Genomic DNA, 15,562 nt, shown 5'->3' with positions numbered 1-15,562 from the left:
GCAACTGCTTTTGACCCATTTGGAGGAAGTCCTAAGCAACCTGCCCCAGATCTTTTAGGCTCTTTCCTTGGTTCATCAAATGCAGCTGCTGACCCTTTTCTTCAAACAGCCAGAAGTCCTTCACCTACAGTGCAAGGGGATCCTTTTAACTTGGGTAAGCAAGCTCTAATGTTCCTTTGAGTTATTAGGAAAGGTTATTAATCTTCACTGCCTACATTTGCAAATCATTTAATTTATAAAATCGGGTAAAACTATTTGTCTTACAATGTCTTAAATAGTTTTTGGATCACATTTGGTAGTAAAATATGATCTCTAAATTTAGAAATTTGACGCAACAAGCCAAACCCTTCTGATTGTTCACAAGCCTAAGAATACACAGCTGTTTCTTGCCTGGCACTTGCCTTGTCATTGTAGGCTTTTTCAATGTGTGACCTGCACACAGTTGAGTAAATGTGCACAGAACTGGACTGTGTAATGGTCTGCATCCAGCCACAGACCCCTCCTTCCCCACAGAGAAGACCCCACTTTGTTCCCTGCAGAATCTCTGAGGACCCAATGATCCTCCTCCAGGAACACATCAGGAGGGGACGAATTGGCAGAAATCACACATCCTCTTCAAAATCTTACGCCTTTAAGTTTTTCAAATTTCATGGTTGGAAGTAAGCCAATATTGTAAATTATAGCACTTATCTTGTAAAAGTTCAGTGGGCTTATTTCACTTCAGGTATCTGAAGATTGCATGAGACAATTTCTTCATTTGAAAAGTCCATTTAAATTGACTAATTTGGACTGCTTACTTCAAATATGTTTGCTTTCTGGATGACAGGCTGGAAATATTCACATTTTCTAATGATATGAGTATATGTAAGGCGACTAATCAAGGTACACAGTGTTTCAGAATTTTTTTTAAAATACAATATATGTACAGTTGCGTGTACATGTGACCCTACTTGAGGGTAAGGGGTGGGAAATAACTCTTCAACTCTGCAGTGGTTAAAGTGTTGGACCAGAACCTGGAACAACCAGGTTCAAATTCAAGCTGTGCCACGGAAGCTTGCTGGGTGACCTTGGCACAGTCACACATTCTCAGCCTAACCTTCCTCAAAGGGCTGTTGTGAGGACAAAATGGAGTAGAGAAGAATGATGTAAGCCGCTTTTGGGCTCCCATTGGGAAAAAAGGTAGGTTACACATGAAGCAAATAAAGTTAAAGAAAAAATTTCCATGATGTCACTTAAAGACTAAATCTCTTTTCTAATAAGTGTTTATGGTTTTCATTTTTTTAAAAAAACCCTGTATTAATAAGCAATGGTCATTTATTTAGCTTCTTCTAGTACACCAACTGTTTCTATTCAACCAGATGTTTCAAGTGACTGGGAATGGCCCGGAAAATCAGGTTTGTCTAAAATCAGTTCTCACCTTGTGCTCTTTCTTTTTAAAAAGCAGTTTTGTTATGAGAAGTGTATATCTATTATCTTGGACACTGACCAACTTATTTCCCTTGACCAACTTACTTCCCTTGTTTAAGTAGCTTGTGTGTGTTATGTGCCATCAAGTCACCTCTGACCTATGGCGACTCTATGAATGAAAGACCTCCAAAACATCCTATCATTAACAGACTTGCTCAGATCTTGCAAACAGGAGGACGTGGCTTCTTTTATTGAGTCAAGCCATCTCATTTTAGGTCTTTCTCTTTTCCTACTGCCTTCTACTTTTCCTAGCATTGTTGACTTTTCCAGAGAATCTTGTCTTCTCATAATGTGACCAAGTAGCTTATGTTACCTTATAATGAACATATGTGACGATAAGAACATTACATACAGCCAAAGGTGGCCTATTTTTTTAAAAAATGGAACATAACTAAGTTCCAAGAGGTTTTTACCCTGGAAACAAAAGACTGTCGGGGGGGTGGGAAGGACTACTCAGAAATGTCGCAAAAATCTGAACAAAATGTACAATTCTCATGCAGGGATTTCCATGTGTCTCTTTCAGTGTCTAACAGTGCAATTCTAAGCAGAGTTACTCCAGTCTAAGTCCATTAAAATTATTGGGCTTATACTGGAGTAACTTTGTTTAGAGTTGTGCTGTAAATATATCAAACGGCTTCTTTGCTACTAAACTGGCACACAAACCAATGCTGCTAACTACATTTATGCAATTGTCAAAACCCACTTCATAGAACATGCATAAAGTTGAATTCTTTTACCGTCTGTTCATTTGATGGTGAGATTTAATGAGGCAGCCTAAGGGATTAATAATGAGAGCCCCGTGGCGCAGAGTGGTAAACTGCAGTACTGCAGCCCAAGCTCTACTCACGACCTGAGTTTGATCCTGGTGGAAGCTGGGTTCAAATAGCCACCTCAAGGTTGAATCAGTCTTCCATCCTTCCGAGGTTGGTAAAATGAGTACCCAGTTTCCTGGGGGTAAAGTGTAGATGACTGGGGAAGGCAATGGCAAACCACCCCGTAACAAAAAGTCTGCCAAGGAAACGTCATAATGTGACGTCCTGCCATGGGTCAGTAATGACTCAGTCCCTTGCACGGGGGACTACCTTTACCTTTTTTACCTAAGGGATTACCATCCTAATGTGATTTTGCCAAAAATTGCTTGGGTGGCTGCTAGAACATGTTCAGCAGTGTGACCATTGTCAAATGTTTTCTTTCCAAATTATAACTTTTAGCTATTTTGTATAATGTTGAAGTGACTGGATTGATGTATGTAAAACAACAATCATGTCCATTTCAGTTCTGTAAACCATTATTTTTTCCTGTTTTTCTTAGGAGGCGTAGGTATGGGGAGTAAATCAGCTGCTACAAGCCCCACAGGATCAGTACATAGTACTCCAACACATCAAGCCAAACCCCAAACACTTGATCCTTTTGCTGACTTGGGAACACTGGGAGCAAATTTAACAGGTGAGGTTAAATGTAGTATGTTCACTAGATCCTGAGTGGAACAAGTAATCAAAAACTTGGCTAATTAGAAATGCATTTTATATAAAACAGTAAAGAGTAACTAGTGAATTGCATAATGGTACAATTAACTACTTATCTGTTTTCCCAGAGTAATATCCATAGTCAACAATGCAAATAACCAAATACTGCCGTAGATTGAATCTCTTCCCTGCTTGCCAAATTGTATGGGTGCAGGGTTTTCACCCAGTTACATCGTTATCGTCCTAGTACTGTGCTGGAAGGGCACCTTATCAGTGAGTCAGTTTCGATGTTCTCATAAGAATCCTGAGTGGTAGAAGCGTTACCAGGGTGCTTTCCAGGAAACTCTTCAACTAAGAGAGCTTCTCAGCAAGGCAAGCCCTTTTCTTTCCTGAGACTGATTAGGGATGTAGCCAATCTCCAGTAAAGCTCCAACTGATGTTAGAGGCTACAGCTACCAATCACAGAATTATTACAGGGTGATAAAATGAAGGTCTGGCCCAATCTGGTTGGTCCTTTGTCCAAAAAGGAACAAGTCTGGCCAGGTAGCTCCCATGATTAGAAAGATTGTGCTGGGTGACTTCAATATTAATGCTAAATGCTCTTTGTCAGGGCCAGCCCAGAATTTTATAGCTTCTTTGGTTGCCTTGGGCCTCTCTAAAATAGTAATAGGACCAACACATGAAAGAGACCACATCTTGGACTTAATATTTTGCACTATGCCTTTGGGGGATGGAAGGTCTTATTTCAGGATTGGAGACTTGGCCTGAAACATGGTCGGACCATTACCTACTGAAGGCAAGGGTGAATATGTTCTTGACACCTGCAAAAAGATGGCCCACTTAAGGAGATTTATGGATACTTCTGGATTCTAAAATGCTCTGGGCAATTTTAGAATTCCAAATGCTTTCTTTGTTGAGACTGTAGTGGGAGCTTGGAATGTAAAGCTCCTTGAGGCTATTGACAAGATTGCTGTTAGGACAGAAGCCACAGAGTGACCTAAAGAGGGCTGGGAGGTGCTTAGAAAGATGCTGGTGGATAACTCACAGTCATACTGAATCAGAGTACCTATATAGAGCTTGTAGAAATACCTATGAAGTCGTGGTGATAGCAGCAAAAAGAGGTTATTTTTCTGCAACCGTTGCATCAGCTGATTCATAACCATACCAATTGTTTAAGTTATCTAGACATTTTCTGACTGCTAAATCTGAACCCCTACTGACTTGAGAATAGACAAGTAGCTGTGACACCTTTGCAAAGGTTTTTTGATGACAAAATTGCATGAATAGGCTCTTATCTGGATGCTGGTTGTAATATAGATGAGGTGGAAGAAATGCTTAATACAGTGTCTGGTCTGCTTATGGACCACTTTGACCCAATAACAGTGATGGATATTGACAGGATCCTGACATCTGTGAAAGCCACTACTTGCACACTGGATCCTTGCCCATATTGGTTGATAAAATCATGTAAACAACACATGAGCCCTTGATGTCTATAATAAATCAGTCACTAACTCAAGGTGCCCCCCCTCAAAGAAGCAGTTTTCCGCTCATTGCTGGGGGGAAAAATCCCTAGACAAAAATGATGTGGTCAGTTACTGCCCAGTCTGTAATTTGTCCTTTCTAGACAAATTGAGAGAGCCAGTAGCAGACCATCTCTAGGTTTCCTTGGATAACTCTGGTGCTCTGGACCCTTTTCACTCTGGTTTCAGATCGGTCTATGGGATGGAGACAGCTCTGGTGGCCTTGGTTGATTACCTCAGGCTGAATGTAGACAAAGGCCATGCTTCTTTGTTGATCCTCCGGGATCTCTCTACAGCCTTTGACACAGTAGATCATGCCATCCTGTTGAGGCATTTGGAGGCAGAAGTAGGTATCAGGTGATCTTCTCTGGACTGGTTTAAATCATTTTTCATGGAATGTACTCAAAGGGTTGCTATTGGAGACCAAGTATCCAGACCAAGTAGCTTCAGAGTGGGAATTATCTTGCAGAATCCCACAGAGCACAATCTTATACCCATGCTATTTAACCTCTATGTAAAATCTTTAGGAAAAATCATTTGTAGGTATGGACCTGGATGTCGTCAATGTACGTATGATACCCAGCTCTCTATCTTTCTGTCCAAATCCTCCACTGATGCAGTTGATACTGTGAGTCTCTGCTTGACAGCCATGGTCAATTGGCTGAAAGTGAATAAGCTGAAATTGTATCCAGACAAGACAGAAGTGATGCTGATTAGGAAAGCAGAGATATTGAAGGATATTGTGCTCCCCACTTTCAGCGGGGTTTAGTTGAACCTTGCAGACTCAACCAAGAGCCTTGAGATTAAATGTCCTCTACAAAGCAAAAAATGCCTTCTGCAGACTCAGAGCAGAACTACAAGTGACAAAAGGCACAGGTTGGACACTTGTCAGCTTCCCTCAAGTTTTGATGGGAAATGTAGGCAGCTTGGCGGAATGTTGGACAAGTGACAGTTGAAAAGTCCATTGGACAGCAGTCGGAGAGCCAAGCTGCAAGACTAGGATGCCTACATTTCCCATCAAAACTTGAGGGAAGCTGACAAGTATCCAACCTGTGCCTTTTGTCACTTGTAGTTCCACTCTCAGTCTAGCCTGGAAGATGATGATGATGATGATAATGATAATGGCCCCATACTTTGACTCAGCTGATCTAGCCACCTGGATCCATGCCATGGTAACATCTTGACTAGACTACTGTAATGCACTCTTCATAGTTCTACCCTGAAAGTCAACTTGGGGGCTCCAGTTGGTGCAGAGTGCCACAGTTTGATTATCAACAAGAGCTGTGTGAAGCATGCATATTACTACCATTCTTCAGTCACTCCATATGCTATTCATCAGGTTCAGTTCAAGGTTTTGGCTATCACAAGTAAACCCTTTCATGGCCTTGGTCCCTCATATCTATGGGACTACCTCTTTTCTCATACTGCTTGTACATATACATCCTTTGTAGTGGTCCCCACTACATGAAATATGTTTTGTTTCAGCATTGTTTCAGCTCTTCATTGGATTTTTCTTGCTTTCAATTTCTGCCATCTATATCATATTGCATTGTTTATTTAATGACCTAACCATTGATTGTGTTGACTTATACTATGTAATTTGCCTTGAATCTCAGTGAGAAATGTGGACTATAAATAATGTAAATGAATAAATAAATAAAATAGATGGACATAATACTTCTCCAGAACTTATGACTACACCAGAAATATTTAACAATGAATAATAGAAGGAATGAAGAATGTGGTTAGAGATCGATGGAAAGCTGTGGGAAGAAAACTGGGTGAGGAGTGGACTAGAGATGGGTACAAACCAGGAAAATGGTGGTTTGTGGTTCGTCGTGTTTCACAAACCACAAACTTGCTCGGTTTGCAAACCAGGTCATTTGGTTTGTGTGGTTTGTCACTTCCAGAGGCTATAGAATGGCTCCCTTGTCAGTTAGAGATGCCAAACATACAGGGAGTCTTCAGCAGGCTCTCCTCCAGCCACTCTCCAACATTGGTGAAGATTGGATTTCGGATGTCTGAGTTATAGACCCCCAAAGCAGGTGCCCCCGGAAATTTCCATTAGATATAATGGGAGCCACAAATGCCAATTGACTTGCTTTGGCTCCATTGAAATACATTGCAGCACCAAAAAGTTGCAATGAAAATGTGGGATGGAGTTAGAGAATCTTCCTCTGAGAATGGAATGATGGCCTCCGGAGTGGAATGACAGTCCCTGGGAGCAGCCAAACTGCTCTGGAGCTGGAACGATGGCGATCAGAGTGGAATGATGGACTCTGGGAACAGATAAACCGCCCTGGGGCTGGATTGATGGCCCCCAGAGGCAAGCTGTGTGGAAGCCTGAGAGTCTAATTCAGTCTAAGTCAGACAAACTGTGTGTGTGCCTGAGGCAGTGTGTGTGTATATCTTAGAGAATGATTATTCACAAGGTATAAGTCTGGATAAAGTAGAGAATACCTAAGCTCTGTGTGAGTGGAATTAGAAAGTGAGTTGGCTGTGACCAGAACCCTCTTTCGCTATAAGTTTATGTAAGGAAGAGCAGAATTTAAGATCCAAAGCCAATGGTTTTAAAAAGTTTTAAAAACAAACAGCAAATCATTACAGGATGATATCAAAACTAAGTAAAAAATTACACTAACCTTTCTATCAGTCTGATTCTTTGATTGTATCGCTCTGAAACGTAAGAAATGGAGAGCGTACAGTCACCCTCTTCTTACACATTATTGTTTTTTAAAGGTACAATAGCTTTCAGGAGAATTTTAAGATAGCATTATCACCAGTGTAGTGATTTGCTGGAATAAGGATTTTTATCTTGAGTGCTGATTTATTAATGATAGGTCTGAACTGTGTGCTTTTCATTAGTACAGACTGGTTAACATTTGGCTCATTGTGATGAACTGGTTTAAATTTTGTCCCTGGATTAAATTTTGAAGACTGTGTTTTTGCCTAAAATGAGTTTGGATGGGATGATAGAAAGCAAGAAGGAATGATGAGGAATGGTGTTAGGGCAAAGGGAAGGCGAGCTGAACAAGCAACAATTCCTAATGGCTGAACATAGGATACTATACCCAAAGTTGATAAATATTTCTGCCTTTACTATATGTCTCCATGGTAGGGCTGCCAGGTCCCTCGGTGGGGGCAGGAGATCCCCCCCTCTCCCAGCCTCTGCTCCCAGCTGCCACTCACCTGGCTGGTGAGGGGAAAAGGCCCAGGGAATGGACCCAAGGGGCAAAAACCCTCCTGGGCCAGCATGCAGCAGGTGCCTCCCACCGGCCATAGTGACATCACTTCCTTAAGTGATGTCATCGTGCCTGTTGGCAGGCATGCTTCTGCGCTTCAAGGGGCCAACCCTACTCCATGATGCTTCAAACTTTCCCCCTCAAAATGAAAAATGATGTTTGTTCCTCTGTATAAAACAGAAATATGTGCCTTGCAAAATAGACCTGATATCATTTGTTTCCAAAATATTGTTCTACTATCAGTTAATCTTTTGAAGAAACAACATATTCTCTATCCTCTTTTCTCTAGGGCCCTGTTTTCCTCTGATACTTGTGAGTCTTATTGTTCCTGTTAAAAGGAACAATAAGGAACACCTGGCTCTGGATCTGAGGAAAGGCACTTGTTTTTAGTCTGTGTAATAGCCAACAACTTAAGAGCATTTTCCAGCCATTAATAGGGCTGTCGATAGGCTTGGAGAAAAGTACTCTGTTCTCTTAAATGTCCTGTCCTGAGTGGAAGTGTGCAGCTCAGTCTTTTTCATAGCATGAAGATAAATAGCATCACTTGGTAAATAACATCCCATTAAACCTCTATTAAAGGTACAGATCATTTTTCTCCAGGCCTGATGGTAACCCTAAATAATGTAAAAGCACTTTTGAGAAATGATGAACTTGGTCATTATTGCCAGCAATGCAGTGATTTCTAGGTGAAAATTTGTTAATATAATAGCTGAACAACAAAGTAGATGAAACCAAAGAAAAGTATGGTCTGATTAAACACTAAACTGAGAATAAAATAAAGACTGCCTAGCTTATTAGTACTTTCTAAGCCTGTGAATACTTTTCTCTAATACTTTTCCTCTTCCTTTTTGTAAATAGATTACTTCCCTCCCCTTTTAGCTCTCTTGGCTCCCATTCCCCCCCCCCCACCCCCACCCCTGTTTACTGCCTCAACTACTTAAATGTCACAGCAGTCCTGAAATCAGGTACCCCACTTCCCTCTGCTGGCTGGCTGCTGCTTTGCAGGATAAAAACAAAACAAAAATGTGTCTGATGCCACATGGCACTACTTCTGATCCGTTCTCTGTTTATTCTATAATGTTGAGGAGGCCTTGCATGATTGAAGGAAAAGAAGTAGAATATTTGCTGTTTCAATTTCATTTAATGAAATTTAATGAAATTTAAACGACATTTAAATTTTAAATTTTATTTAATGAAATTTAAACAGCAAAACAACTTGGTCAATTTTTAATAACCTACATTTCATACTATAGCTATGTGACTGGTGATGTTGATAAGATTTCTGAGTCAAATGATATATGATCAAAGCTGGGCAACAAAGCTGATATATAAACATAGCTGGGCAACAAAGACAATGATACCAAAGAGAAGTATGACCTTATTAAAATCTAAACTAAGAATAAACATTAGATGGCTTTTAAAGCATGTTTTCAAGATTAGCAGAGCAATCCAAAACACAGTTGTACACATCTAAGCCCACTGAAGTCTGTTTAGGTTTGGCATTGTTAAATTAAATTTCAGACTAAATTTTCCACTAGCAGAAGGGAAAATGGTAATTTTAGCCAATTCCCTCTTCTTGCTGCAGACCATTGATTTTCCTCTCAGGCCATTCCTGAGGGACCCCTGATCCCCATGATCAGCAGGCAGATTATGAGGGAAGGCAGGAAAATTGTTTTCCACTGATAGAAGTGTCTTCTGTTAGTAGAAGTCTGGATCCAGCTCTCTATGTCTGTATAAAACTAGCCCCTCCCCCAACAAAATGTTAATGAAATTTATGGAAGACTGATGATAAATAAAACTGATGTACAATATCCAGTATCTTATTTCCTGATTTATTTCTGTTTCAGGTTGTCCTTCCTTTGCCAGCAAACCCAGCACACCTACAGGAATAGGTGGAGGTTTTCCTCCTATGGGTTCACCTCAGAAGCCATCTCCTCAGCCAATGGGAGGTGGCAGTTGGCAACAGGGGTCAGGTTACTCATGGCCTCAATCGCAGTCCAAACCCCCGCAAAGTATGCCACATTCCTCTCCCCAAAACAGGCCTAACTACAATGTGAGCTTTTCAGCAACGCCCGCTGGCCAAAATGACCGGGGAAAGGGAACAGGAAGTTCTGGTAAATTGAATTTTTAATTAAAAGAAACTTGTTTTTTGTGTGAGTATAGATTTGTTTGAATATTTTGGTTTTTAAGGTTTATGGTATATCTAGAAACCATTTTGAGTGTATGATAGAAAAGCAGTATATTTCAGTATTTTTTTTAAATTTTTTTTTTTAATATTTTGAAACTGAATACATTTCACTCAGCTATTATAAGCCACAATGTTTAGCTCTACCATAAGAGTAGGGTTGCCAGCCTCCAGCTAGTGGCTGGAGATCTCCTGGAATTACAACTGGTCTCCAGGCCACAGAGATCAGTTCACCTGGAGAAAATGGCTACTTTAGGGGGTGGACTCTATGGAATTATACTATGCCAAGGTCCTTTCCCTCCCCAAACCCCACTTTCTCCAGGTTTCTCCAGGTTTCACCCCCCAGATCCCCAGGAATTTCCCAACTTGGAGCTGGCAAACCTACATAAGAGGCTAGTAGCAAAACTTTTCAAAACAGCTGCAGTGGGTTTTGCATCATGCCTTACAGGTTTCCAACTCAGTACATTTTAGGAACACATTATTTCAGGTACCAGTTATTGCTTTCCTCTTTTGTCTTCAGACACCATACTGCCAGCTTGAACTGCTGAGTTCAAGTTCAAAATGAGCCAACAAAGTTTCTGAGATTGATGTATATCTTGCTGTTCTGGTAGGCAACCCCTGACACACAAACTACATAACAGAAATCCAGCCTCTTGCTTGGCATGGCAGCCCCCTTTCCTGAACCCCAAACGTAGTGAGTAGTTCAGTGGGGAAAGGCTCAGGACATGGCTGGGTAGCCATTGGCAGAATTTTGAGCAGGGTTTTGAGAATCATAAAATCATAGAATCATAGAGTTGGAAGGGGCCATACAGACCATCTAGTCCAACCCCCTGCCCAGTGCAGGATCAGCCTAAAGCATCTCTGACAAGTATTCATCCAGCCTCTTCTTGAAAACTGCCAGTGAGGGGGAGCTCACCACCTCCCTAGGCAGCTGATTCCACTTTTGAACTACTCTGACTGTGAAAAGGTTTTTCCTAATATCCAGCCGGTACCTTTGTGCGTGTAATTTAAGCCCATTGCTTTGGGTCCTACCTTCTGCTGCCAACTGGAACAGCTCCTTGCCCTCCTCCAAATGAAAGCCTTGCAAATATTTAGAGAGCAATGTCCCCCTTCAACCTCCTCTTCTCCAAACTAAACATTCCCAAGGCCCTCAGCCTTTCCTCGTAGGGCTCAGTCTCCAGACCCCTGATCATTCTTGTCACTCTCCTCTGCACCCTCTCAATTTTGTCCACATCCTTTTTGAAGTGAGGCCTCCAGAACTGCACACAGTACTCCAGGTGTGGCCTGACCAAGGCAGTATAGAGAGGGGCTATGACCTCCTGCAATTTTGACGCTGTGGCCCCTTTGATACAACCCAAGATTGAATTAGCCTTTTTTGCCACTGCATCACACTGACTGCTCATATTTAGTTTACAGTCCACTCTTACCCCAAGATCCCTTTCACATATACTACTGCCCAGAAGTGTATCCCCCATCCAGTATTTGTGCTTCCCATTTTTGTGGCCCAGATGTAATACTGTGCACTTGTCTTTGTTGAATTGCATCCTATTCACAGTTGCCCACTTCTCCAGAGTATTCAGGTCTTGTTGAATTTTAATTCTATCTTCTTGGGTGTTTGCTACTCCTCCCAATTTGGTATCATCAGCAAATTTAATGAGCAGCCCTTCCACTCCTTCATCCAGATCATTGATAAAAATATTGAAAAGTACTGGGCCCAAAACTAAGCCCTGCGGCACCCCACTAGACACCTCCCTCCAATCTGATGAAATGCCGTTGACCACCACTCTTTGAGTGCGGTCCTCCAACCAGTTCCCTATCCACCGAACTGTCCTATAGTCTACTCCACAGTCTTCCAGTTTGCCCATCAGAAGTTACCTCCTGTAGAGCAGTAATTTACAATTAGAATTTGAAGTGTGATGATTTGGAAAACAAAAAAAAATAATGTAAACTCCTCCACTGGACCCTGCATGCACCTCCCTGCACCCCCCTGCACGCACCCCTCAGACTCTGCTCACAAAGTATCTTTTAAGACCAGCCGTTAAGCAGGCGCTATATTTCCTCCACTGTAATCATATATCTAAGTGTGTACACTGAAAGCAAAATCACTAATGTTTCATAATGAGCTATCTAAGAAAGGCTTACCTTAGTCCTTTACTCCTATGCTAAAAAGAGAGATCTATATACAACGTATGCAGTGGACCAGGCAGAGTTCGACCTTTCCTTGCCCAACATCTTAATGCTGCATTTTTTACAGCATTTGGGACAAAAGGGTTTCCTGTCTTTAGGTAGCTTTTACACATTGTATGATGTAATATATTCTAGCAATAGATTTGGAATAATATGACATTTATACCTTCCTAAGTAATATGCTTAAACCTTCTTATTTTCTTCTTTAAGACTCAAAGCCAAAAGGAACAGCTGACTTCGAGGACCTCTTATCTGGTCAAGGTTTTAATGCCCACAAAGACAAAAAGGGACCTAGAACAATAGCAGAAATGAGGAAGGAAGAAATGGCCAAAGAGATGGATCCTGAGAAGTTAAAAGTAAGCTGCATGTTTGTAGTTTGATAACTAATTTATTGAGGATTTTTTTTAAGCATAAGAAACAGCATTTCATATTTTACACTTTGGAGATGGAGTGGGAAAGAGGTCAGACCAGCTCCTCATCTTGCCCCTGAAAACTACTCTGATTGGGGGTTTGACATAAATGCTTCACTTATTCCTCTGGAAACCATAAAGAAGCACACTCAATATGATCACAATAAAGTAGAATACAATTTTGTATTTTGTCTGGGACTTAACACCATATTCTATCAAAGCCTTTCAAAGGCCTTCCAGAATATGTATTGTCGAAGGCTTTCACGGCCGGAGAACGATGGTTGTTGTGGGTTTTCCGGGCTGTATTGCCGTGGTCTTGGCATTGTAGTTCCTGACGTTTCGCCAGCAGCTGTGGCTGGCATCTTCAGAGGTGTAGCACCAAAAGACAGAGATCTCTCATCTTTTCCACATCTTCCAGAATAGTTTCCAAGTTTTTCTGGAAGGTCTGCAGAGAAACACACACACACACCCCTTCTTGGAGGGAATTCCATAATTTAGGGGCAGCAGCCAAGGGGACCATCCCACGAGTTCCCACCAACTGAAGATCTGAAGGACTAGTTCCTGCAGCAGGGCTCCTCCAGATGATAGTAAGGCTTGAACAAGTTCATAGGAGAAGAGGCAGTCCAGTCTGAATCCAGACTATGTGGGCAATTTCTACCAATTCCCCCTTGTGACTGCAGACTTCTCTCATGTCATTCCTCAAGGCCCTCTGCCCTCTAGGAGCAGGATTTCATGGAGATCAGTGGGTTGCATTGAGCGGAGAGAGGCAGGAAAGTTACATTCTTCTGATAGAAAATTTAGTCTGGATCCAGCCCAGTCGTTCAGGTTCTTGGTGGGTTTAAAAGGTCAAAACCAGCATCTTGACTGAACCTGGAAACAAACTGGGAATCCATGTAACCAGTACACTTAACACAGTTTACCTCGCAGGTTATAATATTCTATTCTATTATTCTGTTATGTACTTTTCTAAATCTTTACTGATACAAGTTTGGGAGGTATAAATAGAATACTGTGACTTTCTTATCTTTTGTGCTGAATCTCATTTCCAGAAATCTTTGTTTTTTGTTTTTTCTAATATCTGAAGAAGTTCTAGAGAAGCATCCAGTAAGCCTTTCTAGCACTTTCATTTGCCAGTTAGTATAGCTATTGTCTGGTTCTTAACTATATCTGTATATGCAGATTCTTGAATGGATTGAGGGAAAGGAGAGAAACATAAGAGCCTTGTTATCCACAATGCACACAGTGCTATGGGAAGGAGAAACAAAATGGAAACCGGTTGGCATGGCAGATCTTGTGACTCCAGAGCAAGTGAAGAAGGTCTACCGGAAAGCAGTGCTTGTTGTTCATCCTGACAAAGCAAGTAGCCATATTTGCAGATAAATAATTTAACTAACAAATATATTAACCCATAGTTTGCTTCTAGATCTACCGGTATGATCTGTCTGCAGTATTTAAAAATGATAGAGGTGTTTGACTGAAGAGTCCCGGTATGGCTAATAATAGTTATCCTGGTTAAAATCCAATAAAATTTTGTGAATGTGAGAGAAGAATTTGAAGTTTTCCCCTTAAGATTTTGATCCTAGAGATACACTGCAACTGTAGTTGACAATTTCATAACAATTTTTTAAATGAAAGCTGTGATGCTTAGAACTTGATATTCCCAAGGTGGGGCGGGGGGGGGAGTACACTATATAAACAAAATCAGTGTATTGCTACATTTGGAGGGACATGGTTCTGGGTCCTGGTAAGTAACACTACTTTGTCATTCATGAAAGGTACCTTGATAGGCTTGCAGAATGACCTAGTCTATTTGCATATAAACTGGAGGTAAGAGCTACCTGCAGAGATCTACAACCCCTTCACACCAAGTACCCATATTGAACCCCCAGACAGCAGCATGACAACAAGATAGTTGCAAACATATGACAGAAAGAAGAAAAGCCAATGACTTCTTTGGTAGGGAGAAGAGTTAATGCTGCACACATAAGTAGAGCATTGCATGACCAACTGGTGGGGATGGCTAGGCTGGGGAAAGAAAGAGCTTTCACATATGTATGGATCATTAGAGGGCCAACTGGCTGGAGGAGAACAGGAGGGCTTTGATTGATTGATTTGGACACTCTTGACCTGCTTTTCTCCACTCAATTGTGGACTCAAAGCCACTTACAGTATTACTCCTCCCCCTTACACTCAGATACAACAGAGAACCAAAAATATTTAAGCCCAAACCAAAAGCAAATCTATCATCAAACAACTAAAGTACAGGGAGGTGAGAGTATAGAGTAGATGGCAGCAGCTCTGCCCTTAATGGCAACAGTCTTACTCCCTTTTCTGGGGAAGGGGCTCTGTGAACTTGCCACTGCTGAAAAGGAACCCCTCTCCGCTGCTGAGTGACATTGTCTCACTCCTGCTCCTCTCAGTATGCTTGTTGTTGCTTTCTACTTATGTGCACAAGCAACAGACCGTCCAAAAAGCAGCAGAAACAACGAAAACCCTCGTGGGCTCTGTAGGGCTTGCAACACAGCGGATGGGGGCTTTCTGACCCATCCGAGGATCCTAACCACGCGTTGCTGTATTAGGGGACATTCACAGATACCTCATTGTACCATGGAGATAAATCTAATCATCCCAGGGATAAACTCTTCAAACTCACATGTACATATGACAGACTTATAAATAGCTAATTGCCTTGTTGATGCTGATGAATAAAAATCCCTTGTACACCACCAGTTTGGAACAATTTGCAACAACTTGGCTGCCACAAGTTTTTTCCATACGATTAACAAGTACACATGGTGATGCAAGTAAGAAAAGATTTCCATCAACTAGTAATTTTTATGGATTTGTAGGGCTGACTGAAATCTTTGGTGTCATCTGCTCTTTCCTGGATCAGAAAAGTTTAAGTAAATCCAAACTTTGTTAGCTTACGTGAACAGCCTTTACTACGTCTGTGATGTTTTCTTACTGTGTTTCCTTCTAGGCTACAGGGCAGCCATATGAACAATATGCAAAGATGATTTTTATGGAGCTCAACGATGCCTGGTCAGAATTTGAAAACCAAGGCCAAAAGCCCTTGTATTAG

The 15,562-nt window shown here is 41.4% G+C and overlaps 1 protein-coding gene across 1 annotated transcript in view; it reads left to right on the top strand.

Moving 5' to 3' along the window:
- Window positions 1-15,562, top strand: part of DNAJC6 (DnaJ heat shock protein family (Hsp40) member C6) — a 45,920-nt gene extending 30,358 nt beyond the window's left edge. The window contains exons 13-19 of the mRNA XM_054981196.1: window positions 2-134; window positions 1,324-1,394; window positions 2,779-2,913; window positions 9,546-9,812; window positions 12,281-12,426; window positions 13,660-13,836; window positions 15,461-15,562. Of these exons, the coding sequence (XP_054837171.1) occupies window positions 2-134; window positions 1,324-1,394; window positions 2,779-2,913; window positions 9,546-9,812; window positions 12,281-12,426; window positions 13,660-13,836; window positions 15,461-15,562 (1,031 nt within the window). The remainder of the gene's footprint in view (window position 1; window positions 135-1,323; window positions 1,395-2,778; window positions 2,914-9,545; window positions 9,813-12,280; window positions 12,427-13,659; window positions 13,837-15,460) is intronic.

This window comes from Eublepharis macularius, chromosome 5 (genome assembly GCF_028583425.1).
Source record: "Eublepharis macularius isolate TG4126 chromosome 5, MPM_Emac_v1.0, whole genome shotgun sequence".
Taxonomy (NCBI): domain Eukaryota; kingdom Metazoa; phylum Chordata; class Lepidosauria; order Squamata; family Eublepharidae; genus Eublepharis; species Eublepharis macularius.
Note: the sequence above shows the minus strand (reverse complement) of the source record. Positions and strands in the feature narration are given on the sequence as shown.